The sequence below is a fragment of the Suillus plorans genome (genome assembly GCF_016647745.1).
Source record: "Suillus plorans strain S12 chromosome Unknown HD556scaffold_125, whole genome shotgun sequence".
Classification (NCBI taxonomy): domain Eukaryota; kingdom Fungi; phylum Basidiomycota; class Agaricomycetes; order Boletales; family Suillaceae; genus Suillus; species Suillus plorans.
Window position 1 is genome coordinate 25,548 of NW_024537509.1, and position 22,705 is coordinate 48,252.

Genomic DNA, 22,705 nt, shown 5'->3' on the forward strand with positions numbered 1-22,705 from the left:
AGCTGTGCAACTTTCGTCTCGCTATATCTTGTACCATCTTTGATCACCGGCACGATGTTCTGGATGCTGAAATGGCTGAACTCTACGTAGAACTCAAAAGGTCAGTCGATTCAGATATCAGGATACAACACAAGAAAACGATGAGATCACCGTGCTAGGATTCGTCCACTCACGTGGCTTGCCATACCTCATTGGTCGACGACCTAGCTCGCAGGACAGATTGTTCGTGGGTTTTTGTTTCCTTAGTGAGTGGTTGTGCTTCGCTGCGTCTCAAATGGTTCTAACGTGACCGAACCAGCCCACGGCGTACAGCAATCGTCATATTATTATGTCCTCACTGTGGACGAAAATATGTGAATACCATTGCTTGGAACAGTACGTAATGTAATTCCGATTATCATCAGTGTTTTTTTGGTCAAAAGGCATTGCTCGACTTCTCGTGTACTCGGTTTTCCATTGTGCACCTAGGGTTCCGCAGGGGTAACACCGCGGGTCGGAAACTCAACACCGTACCCGTACCCGCTAACACCGCACCCGCCACGGGTACGTGTACACACCGACCCGTAAGCACCGCGGGTACAGGCCTGCACGTATGTTATTCCATCACTGTCTGTAAAATCAGCGGTAGTTGCACGGAAGCCGGCTAATTCTTCCATCTGTAGGGTGCGGTCAAAGTGGAACTTTTTCTTATTCCTGGTAAGGGCAGCGACTTTTCGAGGACATGCGAGAGGCAAAAGGTGCCTGAGGAGGTCCTGGTGGCAAGACTCGTAGGATGACATTTGGTATTGCAGCAACTCCTTCCAATCTATTTCAAGGGACGTCTAGGGTGTTGAACGCGAGCCCTCTGGTGCGAGTTTTTAATTGCATGTATGCGGTAGCGTATGATGTCGGCGCCCGATCAGCGAATTCCAGCAGAACCTCTAATAGTGTGGGGCGCAGGCAATGGTCGTAAAGGAGGGCCAAATCGTCTTGAGACACCAGAACTACACCGTCTGCACTGTAGAGCTGGGGAAAGAAGATCTGCACTACATGCCTTTGTTGGACCTTTCCTAATGGCACGTTAGGAATTATGCATGCAATTGAGCGTGGGTCAGATCACAATATATGTGTGTGGTACGTACCCTGGACCCTACACTGAGCCTGGGAGCGGCATGTATACGATGAGGACGCCCCTACCGTATCCATCTCAGAAATGCGCGCAAAGTGGATGCATTGTCAGATGTACTACCTTCTGGCATGTTTGTAGATCGATGCAGGCGTCCCTGAAATTGAAGCATGGAATACCTATAACTGTCACCAAGGCAGTAAGTTTTATGCAATATTACTGTTATGATTGGAGCGTGTATTCACTTGGTACGTCCTGATGCCAATGGTCATTTATCCATCACTGGCCTAATTGGTTGGCATTTTGTAATATGATATGATAGGAGATGGGATTATTGGTATCAGCCTGAGCCCGTATATGCATCCCTGCACACTTTGTCAGTTAAGAGTTTTTGCAATAACACGATGGCTTACAGCGCGCGATGCTGATGATCTTCATAGATCATCGGAGGCTCCCTTATGTAAATATGTGTGTCAGTCCTAGTAACATGTAATTCTAGAAGGCCAAGAGGTGGTTGGTATTGTGAGGGGCATGATTAGGGTCATGGACTATGGTATCAGCTTGAATAAGCTTCATCTCTGCGCATCATTTAGTTTGAAGGTTTCTCCATAAAACAACGACTCACCCTGCGCAATGCCGATCTTAGGCGCTGTGTCAGGTTAGCGCAACCGCGTGCACAGTCGCGTATCAACCGCTTCATCAGGCACGGTGTTGGCGTGTTGGGGACCTCGAGTCTGTAAATCAGGAACTGCGTCACGGTGACGTGGTACTGACTACATTACCGCCTTTGACGCGAGGTATTGAAGTTGCGTCTGTAAAATGGGAGTTTTGGTATGGGTGAGAATGACCGTTAAGCTTACGATGTTGTCGACGTTAATGCTGACGTGAGGACTATTCAAAACGCGGGACATGTTTTTTGGCTGTCATTTTACATAATATCAATAGGGGCGTTGGAAAGATCGATCAATTTTCTTACCGTAATTGTTCCGTTTATAGCACAGTATAGCGGTCGTGACTCGTGAGTCGTGAGTGGTCGATGAAGATGTGACAATTAATCGAAGCAAACAATAATCAATAATGACATTCAGTCTCAGATCCAATATTATGTAATACTATTGTCGCCAGTTTCCTAGACCCTGGTGTATTTCTTCTCAAACCTTTAGACCTTTAGACTGTGGAGTCGAACGATTCACCAATGGATCGTCATTCTCACTCGCGGTAGCCAGTGGGTCGAGGCTATCGCGTCTCGTCCGTTCATGCTCTGGACGTTAGACCAGATGAATCAAGTTGTGGATCAACTGGCCAGTATCGGTATGCATGTCTGCACTGTCCAACTAGCATGTTGATTGACGACAAACAGAAGACCTTGCAGAAAATGACTCTATTGAGGAGACCAGTGTTGTATTCTGTTGTGCGTGTGCTTGTGAAAATTAAACGGTCCAAATACTGATCTCTTTGTTAACAGGCAGAATCTTCTGACTATCGGAGTAGACGGACATGTCGTCACATGGCGCGAGTCTTGCCACCAGGACCTCCTCAGACACCTTATGCCTCTCGCATGTCCTTGAAAAGTCGCTGCCCTTACCAGGAATAAGAAAAAGTTCCACTTTGACCGCACCCTACAGATGGAAGAATTAGCCGGCTTCCGTGCAACTACCGCTGATTTTACAGACAGTGATGGAATAACATACGTGCAGGTCTGTACCCGCGGTGCTTACGGGTCGGTGTGTACACGTACCCGTGGCGGGTACGGGTACGGTTCCACTGCATCGTCCTTTTCAACTTGTTCAAACTCATGGCTAGTCCAACTGTTGCCAACGCATGTTCTGTGTCCGAACCCACAATGTTACGTCAAGACGCTAATATTGAGGTGTCCACAAGCGCAGCTAGTACAATTGACATAGAACATGTCCCAGTCAACGATGACCCCCGTCAATGGAGTCCTGCCAGAAAAGTGCGTGTATCACGCGAAGCACTCTGTAACTAATCTGACGTTGTACCTGTAGACAACAACTTTGTGCATTGTATCACTGGCTACAATGGTGTCTGCATTAGCTTCTAACATCCAAAATCGTTTGTCACATGTCTTTCTACAATGAGTTGTTTGATATTGATATGTTCTTGCAGCCTCGAACTCAGCGATAGAAGCAGATCTGCATGCGACAAGCAGCCAGATTAGCTGGACACTGGCGGCTTTCCTAATCATACAGGGGAACTTTCCTCTGATATGGAGCGCCGCAAGTGAAATTAAAGGTCGTAAGGTTGGTCTAGATGCTTTCCACTTTCCGATCTGCGTAATGAAAACTCGTTTATTACAGCCTGTCTATCTGGTAGCTTTGGCTTTGTTCGTGGTAGGAAGTGTCGCGTTGGCACTTTCAAATACCATCGAGGTGATGATCGGCATGCGAGCACTTCAAGCTGCGGGGTGAGCATTTATCCAAAAAGCACTGAGTACTAATTCATCATTGATTCCCTCTCCTGTAGGTCATGCGCTGCCATGGCTATTTCGGCTGCGACCCTGGCTGACATCTACGACACTCACGAGCGAGGGAGCACGATGGGTATCTTCTTTGCTGCACCTCTCTTAGGACCCGCCTTGGGCCCTATACTCGGCGGCTCGTTGTCACAAGCCTTGGGCTGGCGCGCTTGTTTCTATTTCCTGCTTGTCTGTTCAGCAGTCGTATTCTTGTCCTTCCTAATCCTGTTCAAGGATACATACCGACGCGAGCGGAGTCTCACCTATTGCTCCGCTTTACAGCGACTTCTTGCCTCCAAAGAACGCGTTCGGAGTACAAACAAATCTACCATCGTCGGGAACGAGTCTAGCAAGGACCAAACACCCATCAAAGATGCCGAGAAGCAGCTCCAATTGCCGGATGTTCCAGATAATATCTCAGCGGTAACTTCTACACCAGGGTTGGACGACGTCAAACTATCATTCAAGGACATCAACCCCTTTCCACCATACTTTCGAATTCTGTCGCGCAAGAACAATGTTTTAATTCTCATTGCTAATGGTGAGTGAAGGGTTGTCCTCCTCGTGTACATGATGTCAAGACTCAATTTCGCGATAGGGCTTATCTTTGGATTTAGCTACTCCCTATCTTACACGTGTTCTCTCACTCTCGCTGATAAGGTTGAGTTTCCGACCCGCGGTGTTACCCCTGCGGAACCCTAGGTGCACAATGGAAAACCGAGTACACGAGAAGTCGTGCAATGCTTTTTGACCAAAAAAACACTGATGATAATCGGAATTATATTACGTACTGTTTTAAGCAATGGCATCTGTAAAACACCTAAGTTCTCGCTTAGTAGTGGAAGAAGTTTGATGTGTTACGAACGTTTACGACTCAGTGATGCAGCTTGCCGATTGGTGGAATCTTAGTGGCAATGAGGTAAAACTATGGAGATTTTGAATATGCACAGATCAGCGCACTGATTATGATAATCGACAAAGATTTGAAGATCAGCCTATCAATCGCATTATCATCAAGCCCCGATAGTACAATACACTATGATACACGATACACGATACACAATGCATGATACATGATGCACGATACACAATGCACGATACACGATACACTACAGTACAATGCCCGTCCTCGATACTCCACGGTTTTTCATATTCACCTTGATCCAGTGGAAACGCTCTGTAAGCTCAACGCATGTGTAAATCGTCTCTGTCATATACATCTTAATAGATGTATATGTCGACTTTGACTTCGCTGTAGAAAAATCAATGCGTTTCCAAACCCCCATCTCGTATTCTTGAATGGCCGAACAAATTGCGGCACCTGCGAGGGCAATGGCGCCATCAAGAGATTGAAGATCTTGGAGATCAAGGTCTTTGTAAAAGCCATTGACCCAAAGAATATCCATGACAACGCGGATGAGTCCAGTGTGTTCGAGCACTGGAACATTTTTCAAAACACCACCAATCGTCTGGCTACTTGTCAATACTACACACTGCTATGAATAGGCATCTGTACAAAGGACGCACCATTTCTTGCATTTTGAATAAACACTGTAAATGTGTGGTGAGCATAGGCACGATGTTTCGCTTGTGTGTGATTTCGCAAGATGTATCCCATATGTCAAGCTCGAGGTCATAGGCAGACAGTACGACAGTGCGTGCAGTATTTTTGAATACATTTCACAGGGTGTTCGTGATTTTGGTGAGCGAGGTAATGAATTTATCCTCGTCTGGGAGGTAGTATCGGCCAGGGGGAATAGTTGCGTGAGTTGCAATAGCGTTTGATAGCGCAGCGCGCGCCATTGCAATATTCTCCTCGTTCGTGGGCATGCCATTGTCTGAAAGTACTGAACGTCGCATTTTTGACCTCGCGCTATTGCTGATCTCATTGACCAGGTCGGCAGGCACGGGCATAGGCTCTTGCTGCTGGGGGGGAACAGCGTCTGAAGATCCGGTATCGTTATGAGAGTGCGTTGCATTGCTAGACTGGATTGGGTGGGAGTGTGGTAGGGTGGGCTGCTGTGGACCAGGGACGGTGATATCCAATGGAGGCAACGGTATGGGCGGAAGATCTCTGGCAGTTGGGCGTTTCGGTGCAACGTTCTTATCTGCTCCAGCCTAGTTCGAGGTAAGATCAGTGGCAGGGGTGGAGATGTACCTCAACTCACATAGATAACACCAGTGTTCTGCCACTGGTCACGGTAACCTTCGTCAATACGGCGGGGGCCAAAAACTGACACTTTGCGTAATCCTGGGAGGGGATACGGTGACGTGCGCATAGGTCGTGTCTGCTCATCACGCAGGCGGCCACTGAGACGCTCTGCACCACGCACAGTGGGAGGAGGTGGCGCGTCAATTGAACATTGAAACATGTGACCACCTTGCGGTTGGTGCACTGGGAGTTGTTGGTATGGTTGTTGATGCTGGAGGTGAGGGTTCGATGACTGCCCGAGCATTGAATAGTGGGGATGAGCCTGTCTGACTGGCGGCTGCTGGTACTCCATGGGCTGCTGATCATCACACAGGCGGCTACTGAGACGCTCTGCACCACGCACAGTGGGAGGAGGTGGCACATCGATTAAACATCAATACATATTACCACCTTGTGGCTAGTGCGCTGGGAGTTGTTGATATGGTTGTCGATGCTGGAAGAGAGGATTCGATGACTGGCTGGGCGTTGAATAGTGGGTATGAGTCTGCCCGACTGGCAGCTGCTGGTAGGAGTGGTTCAGAGGCTGCCTGTAGGCTGAGCTGTGCTCAGGCAGGTGCTGCTGGTGGGTAGGCTGCGCGAAAGGAGGGGGCTGATCATGTGGCGATGGCGAGCGCTCTACCTCTGGACCATCTTCATCAGACAAGTACATCTCCTCCTCATACATAGTCGACAATAATCTGTCGTCCACAAGTGTTGGATCGTTGGTTTGTTCACTAGGGCGTCCAACCTGACTTTCATCATTATTTAAACACGGATTCTCATTGCTACCTCTGGCAGGCCTCTGCACTTGCTGTTACATCAACGATTTAGTAAGACGGACACCGAAAGATACCAGAAACATTACCCTCGAGTTTTGTGGTTGTTTACGTCTCGGTTTCTTGGGTGCTTGCATGGCTTTGGGTGGCATGATGGTCGTGAACAGGGCTTGATCGTGGTCAACATGAGAAGTTAGAACTGATGGCCTGGCCATGATCGCGATAACGATAACGATATACTGATTTGGTATGAGACGTACAAGAAAACGCATACAAAGAGTGTATACAGCATGGCTACATCATGATGCTGCGAGAAATAATATGTAATTCAACAATCACCGGAAAATAAGTACGAGAAATGATGGCTGATACGTTTCATGCTCACAGTGTTTAATCTTCGAACGTAATACCCTGGCTCAAGGTAGGACTGCCCCACTTGGGTAAATCATAGCGGCAGCCATCAGAGTCAGCTCCGTCATGTGGCAGATCATCTACGTCATCTGACAGATCATCTACGCCTCGTTCCTCGACATACTGTTTCAACTGACGAGCCTGTTCCTGGAGTACCGATAATGTAAGAGTCTCTTCAGTAGCTGCATACTCGTGGTAGGGCCTGTCTTCATAAATATCTTGCACCCCACGGTTGGTACAGGTCTGTTCCCAGATCAGAAGATCTCTCTCGGAGTATGCATGCTTCTCCTTCAAGAACTTCCTAGCAAGGTCCAGGAAGCTGGTCCAGCGGCTGCTTGCTTCAAGCTCCCAAGTCAAGGAAGCGAGATGGTGTCTGGATATCTCACAAGTAGCATACTGTGCCCTTGCACCTTCACGTATCATCTCATCTGGTAGATCGTCAAGGCCGCGAGTAAAGATATCTTTGGCCTGTATATGCGATATCAGTTATTTAATTAACACTGCACAGTAAATAATAACTCACCATCAGAGCGGCTCCAGGATTCATCTCTCTGGCAGTCTGGCCTCGCAGAGATTTCATAGCAAAGTCAGCTGTGGCAGCTGCAGTCGCCCTGCGTTTCAAATATGGCTCGAATCTTGTGGGGGATTTGGGTTTCACGGGGGATTTGGATTTCACGGGGGATTTGGGTAAGTTTAAAGGGGACTTAGTGCCAGATGGTGGAGAGGGAGGGTCCAGAGAGTGTTGCGCTTGGGAGGGGGACAATGAAATTTCATGTACTGTGCCAAAGACATCCATGTCCTTGAATTTGGCGTGGTCTTTATGAAACGAGGACGAGAGGTCCACACAGGTAAGAGAGCTGGCTGGGCTCGAGGAACGGTTTGAAGGAGTCTTGACAGTGAATCTACTCATGAATATACGGCTGGCTGTGAGTGTATGAGCAAGTGGCGTGGCAGCGGTGTTTGAAAGACTTAGGAAGTTCAACACCGTCACGGTGCACAGTGCACCGTCCACCAACATCACTCTGCATTACTGCTGCTATGAACCCACACAATTCTCCTGGTCGTGACAGTCATGCTGCTGAGCGACTCAGTAGCATTGAGTAAGTAATATCGCTTTGGATTTAGTCAGACTGACCAGCACATAGTAGTTTCGGCCAAGCAGTCCAATGTCCAATCTGCTCTAATCTTTTCAACAGCGCAGAGGATATCTGTGCTCATCTTTCTGATGATCCAGGTAAATAGCCAACTAACTCCCAAAATTGAATGCGCTGACTACTAGTACCTCTATCCAGGATGTTCTCACCGATTGATCCCCCCTCCAATTGCATTCCGCATCCCCCAAGCATCAGAAGATCGGCCACGACAAGGGCGATTCCATCATTCGTCAGGTTACATTTATAAGCTTGGTCAGCCCAATACATTCAAGCGGATGGAGCAGGACGATTTCGAGCCGATGCGTAAACACAATGTCTATTACCCCTTCTCAGATACAGCAGAGTGGGAGCTCGCAAAATTTCTATGTGACAACTTGAACCAGGGGCAGATTACCAGGTTTTTAAAGCTTCTCTGGGTTCGTGTCAATCAATTCACATTGGCTGGGCTGATTTTACTCTTCCAGGTGGTCGCAGAGGCGAAGCGGCCACTGTCTTTTAAGACCGCAAAGCAACTCTTCACATTCATGGACGCATTACCAAAGGTTCCTCAATGGCGGTGTACACCCATGCATACTGATGGATATGTGACTACTCATCCTGTGAATCTCATCTGGCGAGATGCCCTCGAAGTTGTTCACCATATCTTTGGCAATCCGATCTTTGCCAACCACATGGAATACGACCCTTACGAAATAAACGATGATGGTGAGCGTGAATACAGAGAATGGATGTCGTGTGAACACGTGTTTGAAATTCAAGTAAGTGACTTCAATACATCCTCGTCAATGTGGTCACATCTAACTAAATTTATTTATTTCTAGGATAAGTTGCCAATCGGCGCAACTATAGTGCCTATAATTCTCGCTTCAGACAAGACTCCAGTAACTCGACACACCGGCTCACTTGAGATGCACCCAACGTTTCTCACAATCGGCAACATCCACTCTGAGATCCGTATGAAGGCAACCTCGCATGCATGGGAGTGCGTTGCATATATCCTGAGTCCGGAATACATCACAAATAGTGATTACGCAGGATTGTTGGAAGCACGCTTCTGGCATAGTTGCATGGGCATGGTGTTCGAAAAGCTGAAGATCGCTTCTCATATGGGTGAATTAATGGTAGACCCGATGGGATGCCAGTGCTATGCATTCACACCGCTCATCGCCCACATTGCCGACCTTCCTGAACAACTCATGATCTCCTGCGTCTCGAAAAGTGTCTCACCAACGACGTTAGCCACACTTGCACAATTTGACGACGGCATCACACACCCTCCCCGTAATGGCATGTCTACATTACTGCAGCTGCATGAGATTGGCAAGGTTTTCGATCCCTGGAAGTTCCGGGAATTCCAGGAGGCAGCAAAGAAGGTGTCCCTCAGCGGCGTTCACAAACCGTTTTGGCGTGACTGGAAGTTTGCTGACCCTGCGGTTTTCCTTGTCCCCAAGATACTGCACACAGGCCACAAATTTTTCTTTGATCACATACTGAAGTGGTGCAAGGAGGTGATAGGCGCTAATGAGCTGGATGCTCGGTTCCGCAGCCAGCATAAACGTGTTGGCACACGTCATTTCACTGATGGCGTCTCTCATGTTAACCAGATGACTGGACGTGAACATCGCGATATCCAGCGAACCCTTGTCCCCACTATTGTGGGTGTGACATCCCCTGGATTCACTCGCGCAGTCCGTGCGCTTATAGATTTCATATACAAAGCACAGGCTCCTACCTTCACCGACTCGTCCATTAACAGCATGTCTGACTCCCTGCGCGAATTTCATACCTACAAACACTTCATCTTAGAGGCACAGGCTCGCACGGGAACCTCTGGTCCAATAGCTCATTTTCGGATCCCAAAACTCGAGCTCTTCAACTCCTTCGCACGTTCTATTCATAAATCAGGAGCCATAATCCAATATTCCGCAGATGTCAGTGAACGGCTGTTGATCACACATTGCAAGACACCATTCCAACGGACAAGTCACCAATGGGCCACATTCACTCAGCAGGTTGTCAACATCATTCATCGCCAGGACGTGATGCGACAATTCGACTTCTACGCCCTCCTTCGTGAACAGGGGATGTCTCTCGTCAACGTTATGGATGACGAGTTTGATGAAGTCATTGATATGGACCCGACGTTCAGTTGGATAGCGCGTGTTGCGCCACAGGAAATGCAACGTTTTCAAGCCATTCGTCCTGTTTGCAATCATTTTCTCAAGGGACTACTTTCAGACGAAGCCAATGCTGCCTTCCACGTTACAATTGCCCACGATCTTGCAGATCGTTCTGCCACCGCTCTTGCTCAACTATACCATCTCCCAAATTTTCCACATATCCTTTCACAATATCTCGATGGTGTCTCAGGTCGCAACTCGCCGTTTCATAGTCGCTTGCTCAAAGTCTGGTTCAAATTCAGACTGCAGCTCCATTCTCGACTCCGTCCATGTAATATCATGCCGAGCCAGCAGGTTCAGGCCATTCCACCATCCAATACTTATCCTTATGGATACTGCAATATTGTCCTTCTTCAACCTACGGGTGCTAACCCGCAGTCTAGTAAGTTTTCAAATTTCTGTTCAATTCCAGGTACTGATATCGCTTTAGCGCCATGCATTGCTCAAGTTAGAATGGTTTTCGCACTGTCAACACGAGGGTCGCAGCTGCCAGTCCAGCTCAAGGATCCTTTTCTGTATGTTCAGCTATTCAAAGTAACTGCGCTCCCTGAAGCTGAGCCGCACATTGCCATGTACCGAGTTCTACGTTCGTTTTATACAGCGCCTGATGGTTCTCGCACAAGGATCGGGAAGATAGTACGCCTTGTCGATGTCACACACGCTGTAGAACTGATACCAATCTATGGAACGACATTGGATCGCTCTGTCACCTCAGTGACATCTCTTGAACGCTACGATGATTTTTATCTCAATTCATTCTCTGATAAAGAGTGGTACCACACACTGCACGCAGATTATATCTAGCTTTACTTAGTTTTCTACTGGCATAGTCATGTTTTTCAATCTACGATTTTCAATATTATCAATGATATGATCATATCATGATCACTGATCTGGATTTTGATAACTCGATAACTCGATAATCTGGTATTTCTATCTTGCCGCACGGTGAATTGGTTCTTCGGATCGTGACATGCCTCGGCTAGTCCATCTTTTCCAAAAAAACTTGAGGCCGTAACCAATCCCTGAACTATCCCAAACCGAGCGTTCAATGACCAGCTCATTGAGCGGCTAAAGTTGTAGATGTGGTACTCACATATTTTCGTCCACAGTGAGGACATAATAATATGACGATTGCTGTACGCCTTTTCCACTCTGTTCATCTTTCATTTCACATTATGTATCACGCGTCACCAGGATATCGAATATTTCAACTGAAGACCTTTGCTAAATTCCATTTTATGGTCTTTGATACTTTTGGTTTGCATGACGCGGTAGTGTGGTTGCAGCTGACTTGATTTCAAGCTGCTCATCTTTCTGAACTCAATGATCTATTCACTTTCGAAGAAGAAAACAGCAGTCGCTATCTCTCCGGATGACGAACTCCACCCCCTTGCTGCGCATCCTACATTCAAAGAGTCAAGTCACAGGAACCAGTTACGACCTGATGACCGTCATTGAAGAATACTACTACATCCAAGGCTATATTCGTGTACCCTTGGTTTGTCTGCACCGACGTCCGGTGACATCCCAAAGTGAGATTTGCATATCTTGTTGTATCAGATACCCCTGGCATCGATGCATGACGGTCGGTAGAGTTTGACGTCGCCGCGGTTGCGTTGTGTGTGGTGAGTAGCGCTGGCTTCCTTCTCATAACCCAACTGTCCTAACATACATAGCGCTTCGAGTTTTACAATGTCAACAGTTATCAGGTCCACGCTTTTCTGATGACCAAGGTTCTGTGCGGGTGGCTGTGTATACTAGCTGGAAGTTGACCTTCGTGAGTACTGATTAGCATTGAAAAGAGAACGAACGACTACGTATTTTCTTTCGTCTATGGCCTGTCTATCCTGTCAGGGCGAAGTTCTTCATAAACAATGGATTTCAATGCTGCATAATCGGTGGGAGTACCCTCGCGCAATTCAGACACTTGGTGACGATCACGTTCATCGCAAATTGTGCCTTGCCACATGAAGCTTAAGTGTTATGCCAGATCAGTGTTGCGCAACTTCATTCTTACCCACAAATTATTAGCCTGAGTGCATCTTAGGAGCGATCACCTCTGGCTCCGAGGCAACAAACTAGAAACTACAAATCATCCTGTCGTGAAAAACTTGCCGAGATCACTGAGATATCTAATCTTTATTTACTGACCCTTTCCATCGCAGTGTTCCTTTTATGCTTACCTGCGGAGTCCTGCCAGACGGCACTTCGAGTATGTGTCACAATGTGCCGCATCAACCACATATATCCAAAGAAAAAGATGCAAATGACTCGGACATATGGTCTATGACCCGAAAAGACTCCCTCTGACGCCAAAACTTTGGTGAGTTGCATGAAGCCCCAAGCGCTAGCACTCGCTCAAATTTACATACTAGTGATCTTCTGTGCGGCTATCTTCATTCATTTAGGGGAGACCATTTTGCAGGTTGCGCTAATGGTGGGGTCAACCTGACTCCCTAGTGATTATACACATCTAGCGCTGTGTGTCAGATGCCGCCGCTATGCAGAATAAGGCTTATCTATGATGGAACACGAGGTTCAGCGCCTATGAGAATCAGATTCTATGGATATAAACCAACTAGTGAGCTCGTTTATAGATTGTCTTTTTTATTTCACTCACCTCCCTTGTTGCTTAACAACCTCTTTCTCTTCTACAGAATCTGAGGTTCATTAATAGCAAGTCATGTCCGCTATTACCACGGAACGAGCGCAGAAGGCATTGTATGATGCCCTAACAAGTTCTAAATCGACGTCAGCTAGAATGCTCAAAAATGTGGACCAGGCCGGTCCGTCGCTGTCACTCCATCCACCCACTTAACAATCAGATCATCGTGTCCTCGCATAGGGAACTTAATCTCCAAGACCACCCAAGAAGTTGGATCAGCGTGCACATTATACGATGACAATGCTGCAGTCATCCAGCAGTCCTCAGCTGACCAGATGGTTGCGGACCTCCTGAAGAAGAATATGGATGACTTTTTTGGAGAGGCAAAGAAGGTGATGGATGCCTTGGATACTCTGCAACAGATCCATCCCTTTGTTAGTGGTGAGTATTAAACTTGTTGACATTACTACTTCGGCTAAGATGACTTCCAGTGGCTATAATCGCTTTCAAGGCTGTCGTGAATTTTGAAATAAGGTGAAGAGAGAACGATCGTACAGTTTGTTTGATGCTTGCAAAGGCATTTGATATGATGAATATGCTTCTTCAGTTCATTGGTTGATGCTCACTCAACACAAATTTCGCTGATTCGATCCATTGATAGACTTAAGGACACTAGAGACCCGGACATCATGGGACCTTGTGGCACTATTCGGGGCCGACTGGATGGTGTCTTGGATAAAATGAAGCGCAATGTCGAGGATTGCGGAAATGCCATCGACAAATACTACAAGTCGAAATTTGTCGGTTAGTTGATCTTGAATTCTTAAATTTCTCGCCGGATTGATAATTGCATCCTGAAATTCTTCAGATCATCCCATTGGGCGGATAAGTTCCTCGTGATTAGTGGGAACTTTTCCCAGTGTATACAGGAACTTTGGGATGCCTTGGCCATTAGGACGGCATTGGGAGTCGACACTGCGATCAAAAAGCTGGAGGATCTCACCAAGACGCTAGGTGAACGCGAAAGGAGAGAAATTTCACGGTGCAATGGCTCAATATTTTGAAACCGAACGCGAAAAGAGATTTGCAAAAGAAGTGATCATGCGCAGTGGAATGGATCCAGGTTTCGAAAGCGAAGACAAATTAACAGAGCTAGTGAAATTCGCCAAGCAACAGGAAGCACAGATTCAAGCACGCTCTGATGCCCCATCCAAAGATGTCAGCAAGCCTGCTTCACAAACCCCATCGGCGAACGGATCGGTTGCGGAGCAGTACCGCCTTGATGCCTCGCTGCTTCACGAATTGCGCACTCCTGTAGTCAGCTTACTCGACAAGAATTGTGCGCTCTTCATGTTCAAGCTCGATAAACAGACAGCCGAGATCAAAGATGCCATCAAGGATTCTGAAACGCGCATTATGTTGGCTCTCGGTGACAAATTTAAACGGGCCAAGGATCCAGTAAGGATTAAGAAACTCGATTCTATGCATCACTAACTCGGTCAATCTCACTAGCATCTCCAATTTATCTGGAAAGAAATGGCATGTCTTTGTGCAGGCGTGATCGAAGCACATACTTACTTATCATCTTCAAGAAATGATCAACAAGTGTCAAGATACTATACTTCATCGCAGAACTCCATGATTATTTCACACAATGTTTCTCCAACCTGCATAATGATGCTCCACGCCCCAAAAGTGACATCAAGTGCACCCCACACTCAGTCCCCTCCAGTAGACCATGCAGACGAGTGGTGCTTGAAATATCTGTCAGTTTTCTACATTTTGAGTTTATCCGAAGTCTTCGACGAGGACGCAAATGGCTTGATCAGCGTACACCTGTTCATGGCAGGGTAATGCATAACCATGGGTGATTAGAGATGTGATGGTTATGCATGGATGATGCTCAGTCCCGCAATGTTATGCATAATGCCCTCGAGGCAAGTGTCCTGCGACATTATGCATAACACCCTTGAGGCCTAACTAAGTGTTCTTCCATTCTAAGTTTATGATAGATCTCATCAACACTGTCCAAGATCTGTGATCTCGGGTAACTCGTGTTACAGGTCGCAGCTCCTGTTCTTTTGTTCGGTCCCTTAATAGAGAGAAATACCTGTTCTGGTCTGACATATCCCTAGATAGATTTTTTGAAAAAACGCATATTTACACATTATAAAGCGGTAGTACGAGCGGTACGTGTATCGACAACGCTTAGAGGACCTTCTGTCACTGTCACCGTAGTGGTGGGGGCCACGAACACGCCCCACATGCTCGTGAACGCGTCTCGTATGTTTCTTCGAAGCACTGCTTGGCGTCTCGCGTACCCATTGATGCCTTCCGCTTCAGCAGCAGGCAATCCAACTCTCCGGTCTGCTTGCTCGTCCCACCATGTAGCATGCCAGGATAGAAATACCCTGACACGCCGCATTTCCTCTAACAACAACTCGACCTCCTCCGTCCAGCGATTTGCGCGTGCCCTTGCTTTGCACCATTCAATTTGTAATGCTACTGAAGCATCTCAGATCTATTTGAATCATGATGGAGAGAACTGCTCACCATCCGTAAGAACATCTCCTGCAGTAGAGACACCACGCATCTTCCAGATCCAAGAGAGAGTACGATTTCCCTCTGATTGCCCTACCTCGCCTTCTGACATACTATGAATGTGTGACACCTCCAGTACCAGAAAGACATCCTGCCAGTCATGCTCTCCAAGTGTCTGATGCAGATTTTGGAGTGCGTTCCTTGCTCTGCGATACTGGTCTGCGGCTTCTAAAATGTGGCGCTCAACATTCCCGATTACAGCGGCAGCACGTGTGTTGGCTCATTGACCACGAATATTTGTGTCCTTGAATTTGTACAGGTGAGTCCGTAAGAGAAGATGGCGGCGAAGGTCGTCAAGTGCATCAAATGATTGTCCTCGACGTAGCTCCCATTCAAAACGACAGAGCCGTTCATCGCATATGGTGTCTCGGGTGTGCTCCTTCAACTTGGATGGCAGCAACAGATCGATCTCATGGGCTTTTTCCTCCGTTGAAGTCCCTGCACTGGAACTGCGGGTGGTTCGAACACGGGATGCCGAGGGCATATACAAAAGTTGAACTTGGCACCATTGCTCAATCTTGCGCTGCAGAGCATTTGTCCGATCTTGTATCTTTGAGCGCTGGAGATCGGTTGAGTGTGCACCAAGGGCTGAAATGTCCCATCTAAGCCGATATCTGAATATTGTTAATTCTTTGTGAATCCAAGAGTAGCTAAACTTACTGCTCTTCTTCCATGCCAATGCCCATAGAAATGAGAACAATGGGCAATATCTCACTATGAAGGGAATAGTCGACACCACGCTCGAGGTCTTCGGCTTCTTTCTGAGCAAGACGTAGCCTGACGGATGCCTGTGTCATAGCTGAATCAAAATTGTCAGTCAAATATGCAAACTCAAAACACTGGCTCACTCGTTGTGGTTGCACCAAAGGGGTTGGTACTAGTAGATGTGTCCGTCTCCCACCTTTCAATAGCAATCTTCCATTGTGATACTTCTTCTGGCCGTTCTGCGACAAGGGTATCATTGAACTCGCGAAAATCGCGTGTGTGCTGGTCACGTTCTGGTATAGCTGCCTTGATTTTTTGCAAGAGACTAACACCTATTAAATCATTGCCATAATCAAATAGTGCTCACATCTTATGTAGACTAAACACTACTCACCCAGATTGGTAACTTTCTTCCAATTGAAGTCACCAAAGTGGTCGTCGAGGGTATCGCGTCTAGCGCCTGGACCCATTTTGCGTGTGCTTGTAGCTATTGGGTTGATGTTAGCCCAGCCACGCTCAGGAGCTTCGCCATCAGTCCGGCCCATGCCCCTTAGGAGATTGTGCGAATAAGTAATTTGACATGCCAGTATATGTGCAGGAAGATGGAACTTCGGGACAAGGAACGTGACGAATTTGTTGGCGCAATCGACATGAATACGATCTGGGTACTTGACTATTCGTTCTCGGAGATTCTTACTCCACTGGCAAGCAATATCGTATGAGATGTTGAGAACAATGAGGTCCTTTGCAAACTGCATGGTAGAACAAAATAGATAATCCATATTCACGTATCTACGAATGTGTCAGACTTGGACAAAATGTGGCAAAAGAGCTCAGGTACGTACTTTTCCCCCTTCTGAAGGTCTCCAACAGTGCATGGTCGTTTAAAGTTATGGCACGAGCAATCCACAGTCCCGGCACCTGTCGCTGCAAGACCGCGGGAGTTCTTTGTCTCAGCTAGGTTGACAGCATTGTGACTTGCACATGTGCTTTTCTACTTGAAATTAGTACTTAAATTTGCAGCAAGTACAAAGAAACTAGCGGTACATACCTCTTGCGGTTGCTTGCCAACTTCGTGGAGGAAGCCCTTGTATCCCTTTTCCTCGATGAAATATGACCACCCATTGCTCAGACCAGGATCAGCTATATCTGACGAAACATTCTTCTGCGCCAACCGAAAGTTGGCATCAATCGCAACAAATAGTCCATAAAGCCACCTATTGACACAGAACTAAGTAACATAGCATACAATGAGAGAATTTAACAAACTGTTTGTCAGGACTTGCATTCTCCCAGCCCTGCGGTAAATTTTTACCTGGCTGGGGACAAGCAGGACAAAGGACCGCGCAGGAACCAGGTTGAGACCTTCAGGATCATGCCCACGGCCGAATCGTTTGAGTAAGGTCAAGTTTCGCCATTCTTTGATCATCCGAAGTAGTGCTTCGTAGCGATCCTGTACACGAGTGAGATTTGCAGTCCTGGCCAAGATAAGTATGTGTACTCACCTTAGGAGGATCGGTACCAGAGTTGTCAGACAGCCGTGACAGTGTTTGCCAATACTCAAAGGCCGATGCCTTTGATTCAAATGAGAGAATATGAAAGTGGTGAAGGAGCCGAAAAGTCACGGCCGTTTTGGGATTAACGGATGTTGCTGGAAACCACCGGATGTGGAGGAGTTGAGTGGTTAGTGATTGTGCTGTCTCACATCCACAGAAGTCTACTGCGACTGAATGTACACCATTGACATCAAGAATGACGAAGTCGTTGTAAAATACTGTCGAAATTGGGTTGTAACAACGCTCTCCGACTCGATGACCAAGCTGTATTCTGAGACCGAGGGTTTTGAGGCTAGTGTCCTTGAAGTGCCCATCAACCCAATGCTATAGTAGGATCCCTTAAGCAAATTAAGGCTCTGAATGCACGACTTAGAACTGACCTGAAGTCTGTGCAATGGACTTTCTCAATGTCTTGCCAGTGTACATCCTTTGCAATACAAAGCCGTGCCAAAACAATCCCGACATCAGTATTCCGGATATTCCTGGCACCCATCGTGGCCCTCACAGACTTGATGAAAAATGTAGTCGCCACGTCCATCCAATCGGAGAAGCTCAAGAAGAAAATTCTCGCGTTCTGGAACCCAAAGTGCAAGAGGATTGTCCTAGCAAATGGTGTTAGTGCAGTAACCGAACCTTATACTATACGACACCTTACACCAGCTGTTCATTTTCGCTTTTTGGGTTCACAAGATGTGTCGGCTATGTAATCGTCGTAAACAGAATATGCAGCATCCAAGTTGTCGTCCAAGCTGAATTCAGGTTCTTGTGTTTGCGACGGGACTTGAAGGCCACTAGGGACGCTAGCATCTGTTTGCGAGCATATATAATTGGTTTGCACTGCAATGCAACCAGGTCCTGTGATTGTGTGTGACTGGACTTTGTGGTAAAGAAGGTGGGTATCTGAGTTCGTCTCCTCGATCAGTCGTGGTTGTGAAGCTCGTTGGCGGGCAGCATGATTCGCTTGGTTGAGATCAGACCATGCTTGTGTGAGTTTGTCGCGCTCTTGCTTGTGCTTGCCCATAGTGAGTGACTAGTGCGCAATAGTAATATTAGAGTATCAGTAGCAGTACTTGAGCGTGGGTTTTGGTCCTACCAAGTCATGGGTTTTGGTCCAACTGGCCACTGGTTCTACTGGCAGGACTTTTAGTTACATTCGACTTCCCTACTTCTTTTGAACCAAGACCACGTACCACCCAACCAAAATCCTTTCCAGAAAACCATCACTTATGGCTCGTCCAACCATTCACATCACTCCTGAGGCAAAATTAACCGCTGCTCGTGAAAAACGCCGGCGCTATTATGCTAAGTATGTCACACCTTATATGAATTATCTCCGAGCGTTCCTGACTCACTTGTCCCAAAAGCCACAGAGAACTAATTCTCAAAAGACGCAGAGAACTTCGTAGCCCCAAGCGTGACATGAAGGAATCACAAGAGTTATTGAAAGCTCTATCCAAAGTGTTGCATGGCTCTGCCAGTGATGAAGACTCCGAGTCTGAATCTAATAATGAGAATTCTGAGTCCGAGCCTGACACAGACATCAACCTGTGTGTTCTTGCTATATAAATAGAAACATATGTCATATATTCATTCATATCTAACAGATCCGATCTTACACAATGTTTGTTCGCTCTCAAGGTTATCAAGGACGAGATGTTGATGGTGACAGATGATCCTTGCGCCTTCGTCCAAGGTGTCTTCACCAAGTATGTTAAGACCCTGGATGACAGCATTAAAGGTGATGTCAGCATCCTCGAAAAACCAATGGCGATAATTGAAGGCTTGCTCAACCGCATAATTCCTATCCAAGATCAGATTCTATATTTCTGTGGAATCACATCCGACGAGTGGTGAGCCACTGACTTGGCATCCCGTTTCCTGAGAACCATTCTCGCATATCTAGAGGATATCTTAAGTCTTCTGACATTTGATGGAGCTGGGAACCTTGCAGTGGCTCACTCCATGGGAGAACTTATGTACCAGAAGGGCATCAAAATTTGACGAAGTTCTACACTAACGCTCGTGTACATACACTCATGTACATATATCAAATACGTCGATTGTGTTTTGATCTTTGGAAATATCAAATGTCCGCACTGCATGATGAAATAAGGTTTTGCAATACTACGGCATCAGAGCCTAAACTCATTATCCTACACTGCCATAGCACAGACTGTGTAGGTCCGTGCTATGGCAGTGTAGGATAATGAGTTCAGGCTCCGATGCCGTAGTATTGCAAAACCTTATTTCCGTCAAAAACCCATGTTACGACAAAAAACAGACCAATCGCGTTAGTATGTTTTTCCATCGGATGACACGTCACTAATCAAGACATGCCAATGTCTATTAGATGGCAGGAACAGAATGGGTGACTGCCGAGCAAAAGGAATATTTGCAAGGCTTGTATAATGATTTTCTGAAAGCACAGGCTCAAGGGACTGTGTCGGCCTTCTGGCCGGGGGTTTATCTCACTTGGTTCGAAAAGTGGCCCGAAATTAATTCAATGCTCCCAGACATGTCAATGCACGCAGAGGAACAGAAAAAATTATTGGGGGAAGCTGTAGACAAGAGACGTCAGGTGCGAGTACTACCAAGCTCTCATATGTATATATCATATATTCAACAACATATATACTTAGCAAATCAGGACCTGGTTCAATTATAGATCACAACGTAGCGGACGCGCCTCAGTCAACAAAATGACAAAATCTATTCATAAGATGATTGGAAACAAGGCAAAGGGGACCTGAATTCACAGCCCTGTAGAAATCTTTGCCAAATCAGGTTTTGCGACCGATGTCCGAGATCAGCTACAAGAGGCTCTCGCGTCAGGTTCTGTTATTACAAAGGGTGATAGACTTTCAACCATGAAAAAACTTACAAGAGAGGCATACGAGGCAGTGAATCCTGAGGTGAAAGCACTATGCTTGGCAAAAGTGCAGGAGGAACGTGAGACAAAGGCCAGCGAACTGCTCAAGGCCAAGTCCAGAGCGCGAGAAAGGACAAATTCGGAACTAGCTACGTTTGTTGACCTCATTTACCTACCAGTACGAGAACTATTGGCTCACAGTTACCAAATAGGGCTCTTGAAGAATGTACCGGCCCCATCGCACACTTCTTGCAAGCTATCCATGAAATGACTGGCTTCCATTGGACTATTCTGGGTGCTGGACCTGACCCTCGATATAATGGTGAAATCAATGCGATGAGGTGAATAGAATTTTCTATTGCATATACTGCCTACTGACATGTCGACATTTTGAAGTTACCATACAGGAATCAATGAGTACGGGCAAAACTGGAGGCAAGCCACTCCTGATTTCGACGACAAGTACATCAAGCCATATGTTGCCTTCATTTCGAGTCTTTTTCGTAAGTTGCTATTCTCTTCTCTTCTGATGAAATTTTTGGACTTACCCAATCAAGCAGAACATGTCAGGAAGATGCGCGCAATTGATTATGTCCCCATTACCCCCTCATCCACTCTTGGAACTGACACCAACCTAGTGGCTGGGGAGTCGCAGTCTTCTAATACCGGCCAAAACCTTCCATCAAACTCGGTGTTGATGTCTTCACCCTCCCATCTGCCGCCTATAGCTCATGCACCTATCTCTGCAGTTGAAAACATGCACCAGCCTCCTGCTGATACCTGGTATCCGACTCAGCATCCAGATGGGCTAATTTCCTTCAACAATGGATATGATTTCGGCACTTTGGGAGACTTCGGAATGTCAGACTTTGAGAATCCCTCTACAACCGGCATCATGAACACATCAGTGCCATCGTCAAACCTGCCTGCTTGTTTAGACTCACCATCAATTTCGCCCATATCTGCATGGAAGAGGGACATGCTTTATACTTCTCCTCCTCGCTTTCGTCCACGGCTCTTAGCTGAAAACTTTGCATCTTTAACTTCCCTGTCTGACATCATCAGAAGGTCTTCTCCAGCACCGTTCATCCCTCCACCTATGTTTTCTTTTCCTCCACTCCCAGTCCCACCACCGGTGCCTGGTTCTTCGGCATCAGCTCCTGTTTCATCTCCAACACCATTTGGGAATCTCTCCAGTCACACAGTTGCAGGTAACAACACTGTTGATGCGAGTGCCAATGGGTCCGGGATAGATACCTCAGTGGGTGTGGGAACGGTTGGTGCTGTTGCAGCACTAGAAGCTATCTGAGTCGACTCAGGCAGGAACATTACTACCTCCTCCGAACCCATAGTAAGTGAAGGCGACGAACCTCCCTCGGCATGCACAGAGAACCCTCCCACCAGTGGCAAGCGTGTTCAAAAGGTTCTCGCAGACCCGGAAATACCCAGCAAATCAAACAGTACCCCGCCTATCAGGAAAACTGGACGTGTTTGAATGGAGACGACTCGATTCACACAGGCAAACAGCATCGGCCAAAATCCCAAACATCCAAGACCCGCTGAGTCCCAGAACGAACGTCCTAAGAAAAGTAAGTGTCTTGTTTTCTCCGCCTTTACCTTGGCTCATGCACCCATATACATAGGAAAGTAGCATAGTTGCACTGCTGAAGGTCGTTTCTTGCAAAACGAGTATATATACCTTGTTCCTTCTTGCGTGCATGTAGTAGATATTATTGTGACCTTCAAAATATATGTTTTTGTCGTTGTTCAAGTTGTTTATTGCATAAGAAATCGTACATTAGTACATGTAAATGCAAAACAGACATGATACGTGTACTAGAACCACTGTCACAGATGCCAAAAGACTACGCTAGTCTATCACTTGAGGGACTTAGTAGAAATTATGCCCGGTTGAAAGACTTAGTGAAATTTCCTGCACGAGATCCGGATAGAGATCTAGCAAGGCTCAAATTAGGAAGAAGCTGGGAGGGAGGCCAGGACGGGTACAAAGGAGTAGATTTATGATCGGGATAAGGCTCGAATTAGGAAGAAGCTGGGAGGGAGGCCAGAACA

General features: G+C 46.8%; 7 protein-coding genes across 7 annotated transcripts; 4 read left to right on the forward strand and 3 right to left on the reverse strand.

The window, feature by feature from the left end:
* Nucleotides 1–2,948: 2,948 nt before the first annotated feature.
* On the forward strand, nucleotides 2,949–4,283 carry HD556DRAFT_1250677 (major facilitator superfamily domain-containing protein; the record flags this gene model as incomplete). The annotated part of the gene is made up of 6 exons (XM_041298954.1): nucleotides 2,949–3,059; nucleotides 3,112–3,178; nucleotides 3,233–3,366; nucleotides 3,424–3,530; nucleotides 3,590–4,122; nucleotides 4,180–4,283. The coding sequence occupies 6 exons, from the start codon at nucleotides 2,949–2,951 to the stop codon at nucleotides 4,281–4,283; spliced, it is 1,056 nt and encodes a 351-aa protein (XP_041152378.1).
* Nucleotides 4,284–4,690: 407 nt separating this feature from the next.
* On the reverse strand, nucleotides 4,691–5,120 carry HD556DRAFT_1451277 (uncharacterized protein; the record flags this gene model as incomplete). The annotated part of the gene is made up of 2 exons (XM_041307924.1): nucleotides 4,691–5,050; nucleotides 5,109–5,120. 2 exons carry the CDS (start codon nucleotides 5,118–5,120, stop codon nucleotides 4,691–4,693), a joined length of 372 nt encoding a protein of 123 aa, XP_041152379.1.
* Nucleotides 5,121–5,261: 141 nt separating this feature from the next.
* On the reverse strand, nucleotides 5,262–7,539 carry HD556DRAFT_1314694 (uncharacterized protein; the record flags this gene model as incomplete). Its single annotated transcript, XM_041300984.1, has 8 exons — nucleotides 5,262–5,699; nucleotides 5,750–6,123; nucleotides 6,421–6,583; nucleotides 6,638–6,787; nucleotides 6,823–6,855; nucleotides 6,934–6,975; nucleotides 7,044–7,427; nucleotides 7,483–7,539. 8 exons carry the CDS (start codon nucleotides 7,537–7,539, stop codon nucleotides 5,262–5,264), a joined length of 1,641 nt encoding a protein of 546 aa, XP_041152380.1.
* Nucleotides 7,540–7,997: 458 nt separating this feature from the next.
* On the forward strand, nucleotides 7,998–11,097 carry HD556DRAFT_1451281 (uncharacterized protein; the record flags this gene model as incomplete). The annotated part of the gene is made up of 6 exons (XM_041307925.1): nucleotides 7,998–8,059; nucleotides 8,105–8,193; nucleotides 8,252–8,529; nucleotides 8,578–8,871; nucleotides 8,935–10,675; nucleotides 10,724–11,097. The coding sequence occupies 6 exons, from the start codon at nucleotides 7,998–8,000 to the stop codon at nucleotides 11,095–11,097; spliced, it is 2,838 nt and encodes a 945-aa protein (XP_041152381.1).
* Nucleotides 11,098–12,979: 1,882 nt separating this feature from the next.
* HD556DRAFT_1461180 (uncharacterized protein) lies at nucleotides 12,980–14,395 on the forward strand (the record flags this gene model as incomplete). Its single annotated transcript, XM_041308249.1, has 6 exons — nucleotides 12,980–13,082; nucleotides 13,142–13,342; nucleotides 13,393–13,435; nucleotides 13,563–13,701; nucleotides 13,831–13,915; nucleotides 14,025–14,395. 6 exons carry the CDS (start codon nucleotides 12,980–12,982, stop codon nucleotides 14,393–14,395), a joined length of 942 nt encoding a protein of 313 aa, XP_041152382.1.
* A 95-nt stretch (nucleotides 14,396–14,490) lies between these two features.
* Nucleotides 14,491–18,431, reverse strand: HD556DRAFT_1461181 (uncharacterized protein; the record flags this gene model as incomplete). The annotated part of the gene is made up of 14 exons (XM_041308250.1): nucleotides 14,491–14,737; nucleotides 15,157–15,403; nucleotides 15,455–15,721; nucleotides 15,824–16,116; nucleotides 16,163–16,301; nucleotides 16,351–16,539; nucleotides 16,602–16,999; nucleotides 17,053–17,201; nucleotides 17,259–17,424; nucleotides 17,477–17,526; nucleotides 17,562–17,660; nucleotides 17,713–18,087; nucleotides 18,144–18,162; nucleotides 18,397–18,431. 14 exons carry the CDS (start codon nucleotides 18,429–18,431, stop codon nucleotides 14,677–14,679), a joined length of 2,487 nt encoding a protein of 828 aa, XP_041152383.1. The 3' UTR covers nucleotides 14,491–14,676.
* A 558-nt stretch (nucleotides 18,432–18,989) lies between these two features.
* Nucleotides 18,990–22,657, forward strand: HD556DRAFT_1314698 (uncharacterized protein; the record flags this gene model as incomplete). Its single annotated transcript, XM_041300985.1, has 13 exons — nucleotides 18,990–19,069; nucleotides 19,128–19,310; nucleotides 19,368–19,613; nucleotides 19,966–20,057; nucleotides 20,121–20,341; nucleotides 20,403–20,436; nucleotides 20,548–20,785; nucleotides 20,812–20,973; nucleotides 21,029–21,135; nucleotides 21,193–21,893; nucleotides 21,952–21,983; nucleotides 22,160–22,221; nucleotides 22,473–22,657. 13 exons carry the CDS (start codon nucleotides 18,990–18,992, stop codon nucleotides 22,655–22,657), a joined length of 2,343 nt encoding a protein of 780 aa, XP_041152384.1.
* Nucleotides 22,658–22,705: the final 48 nt, after the last annotated feature.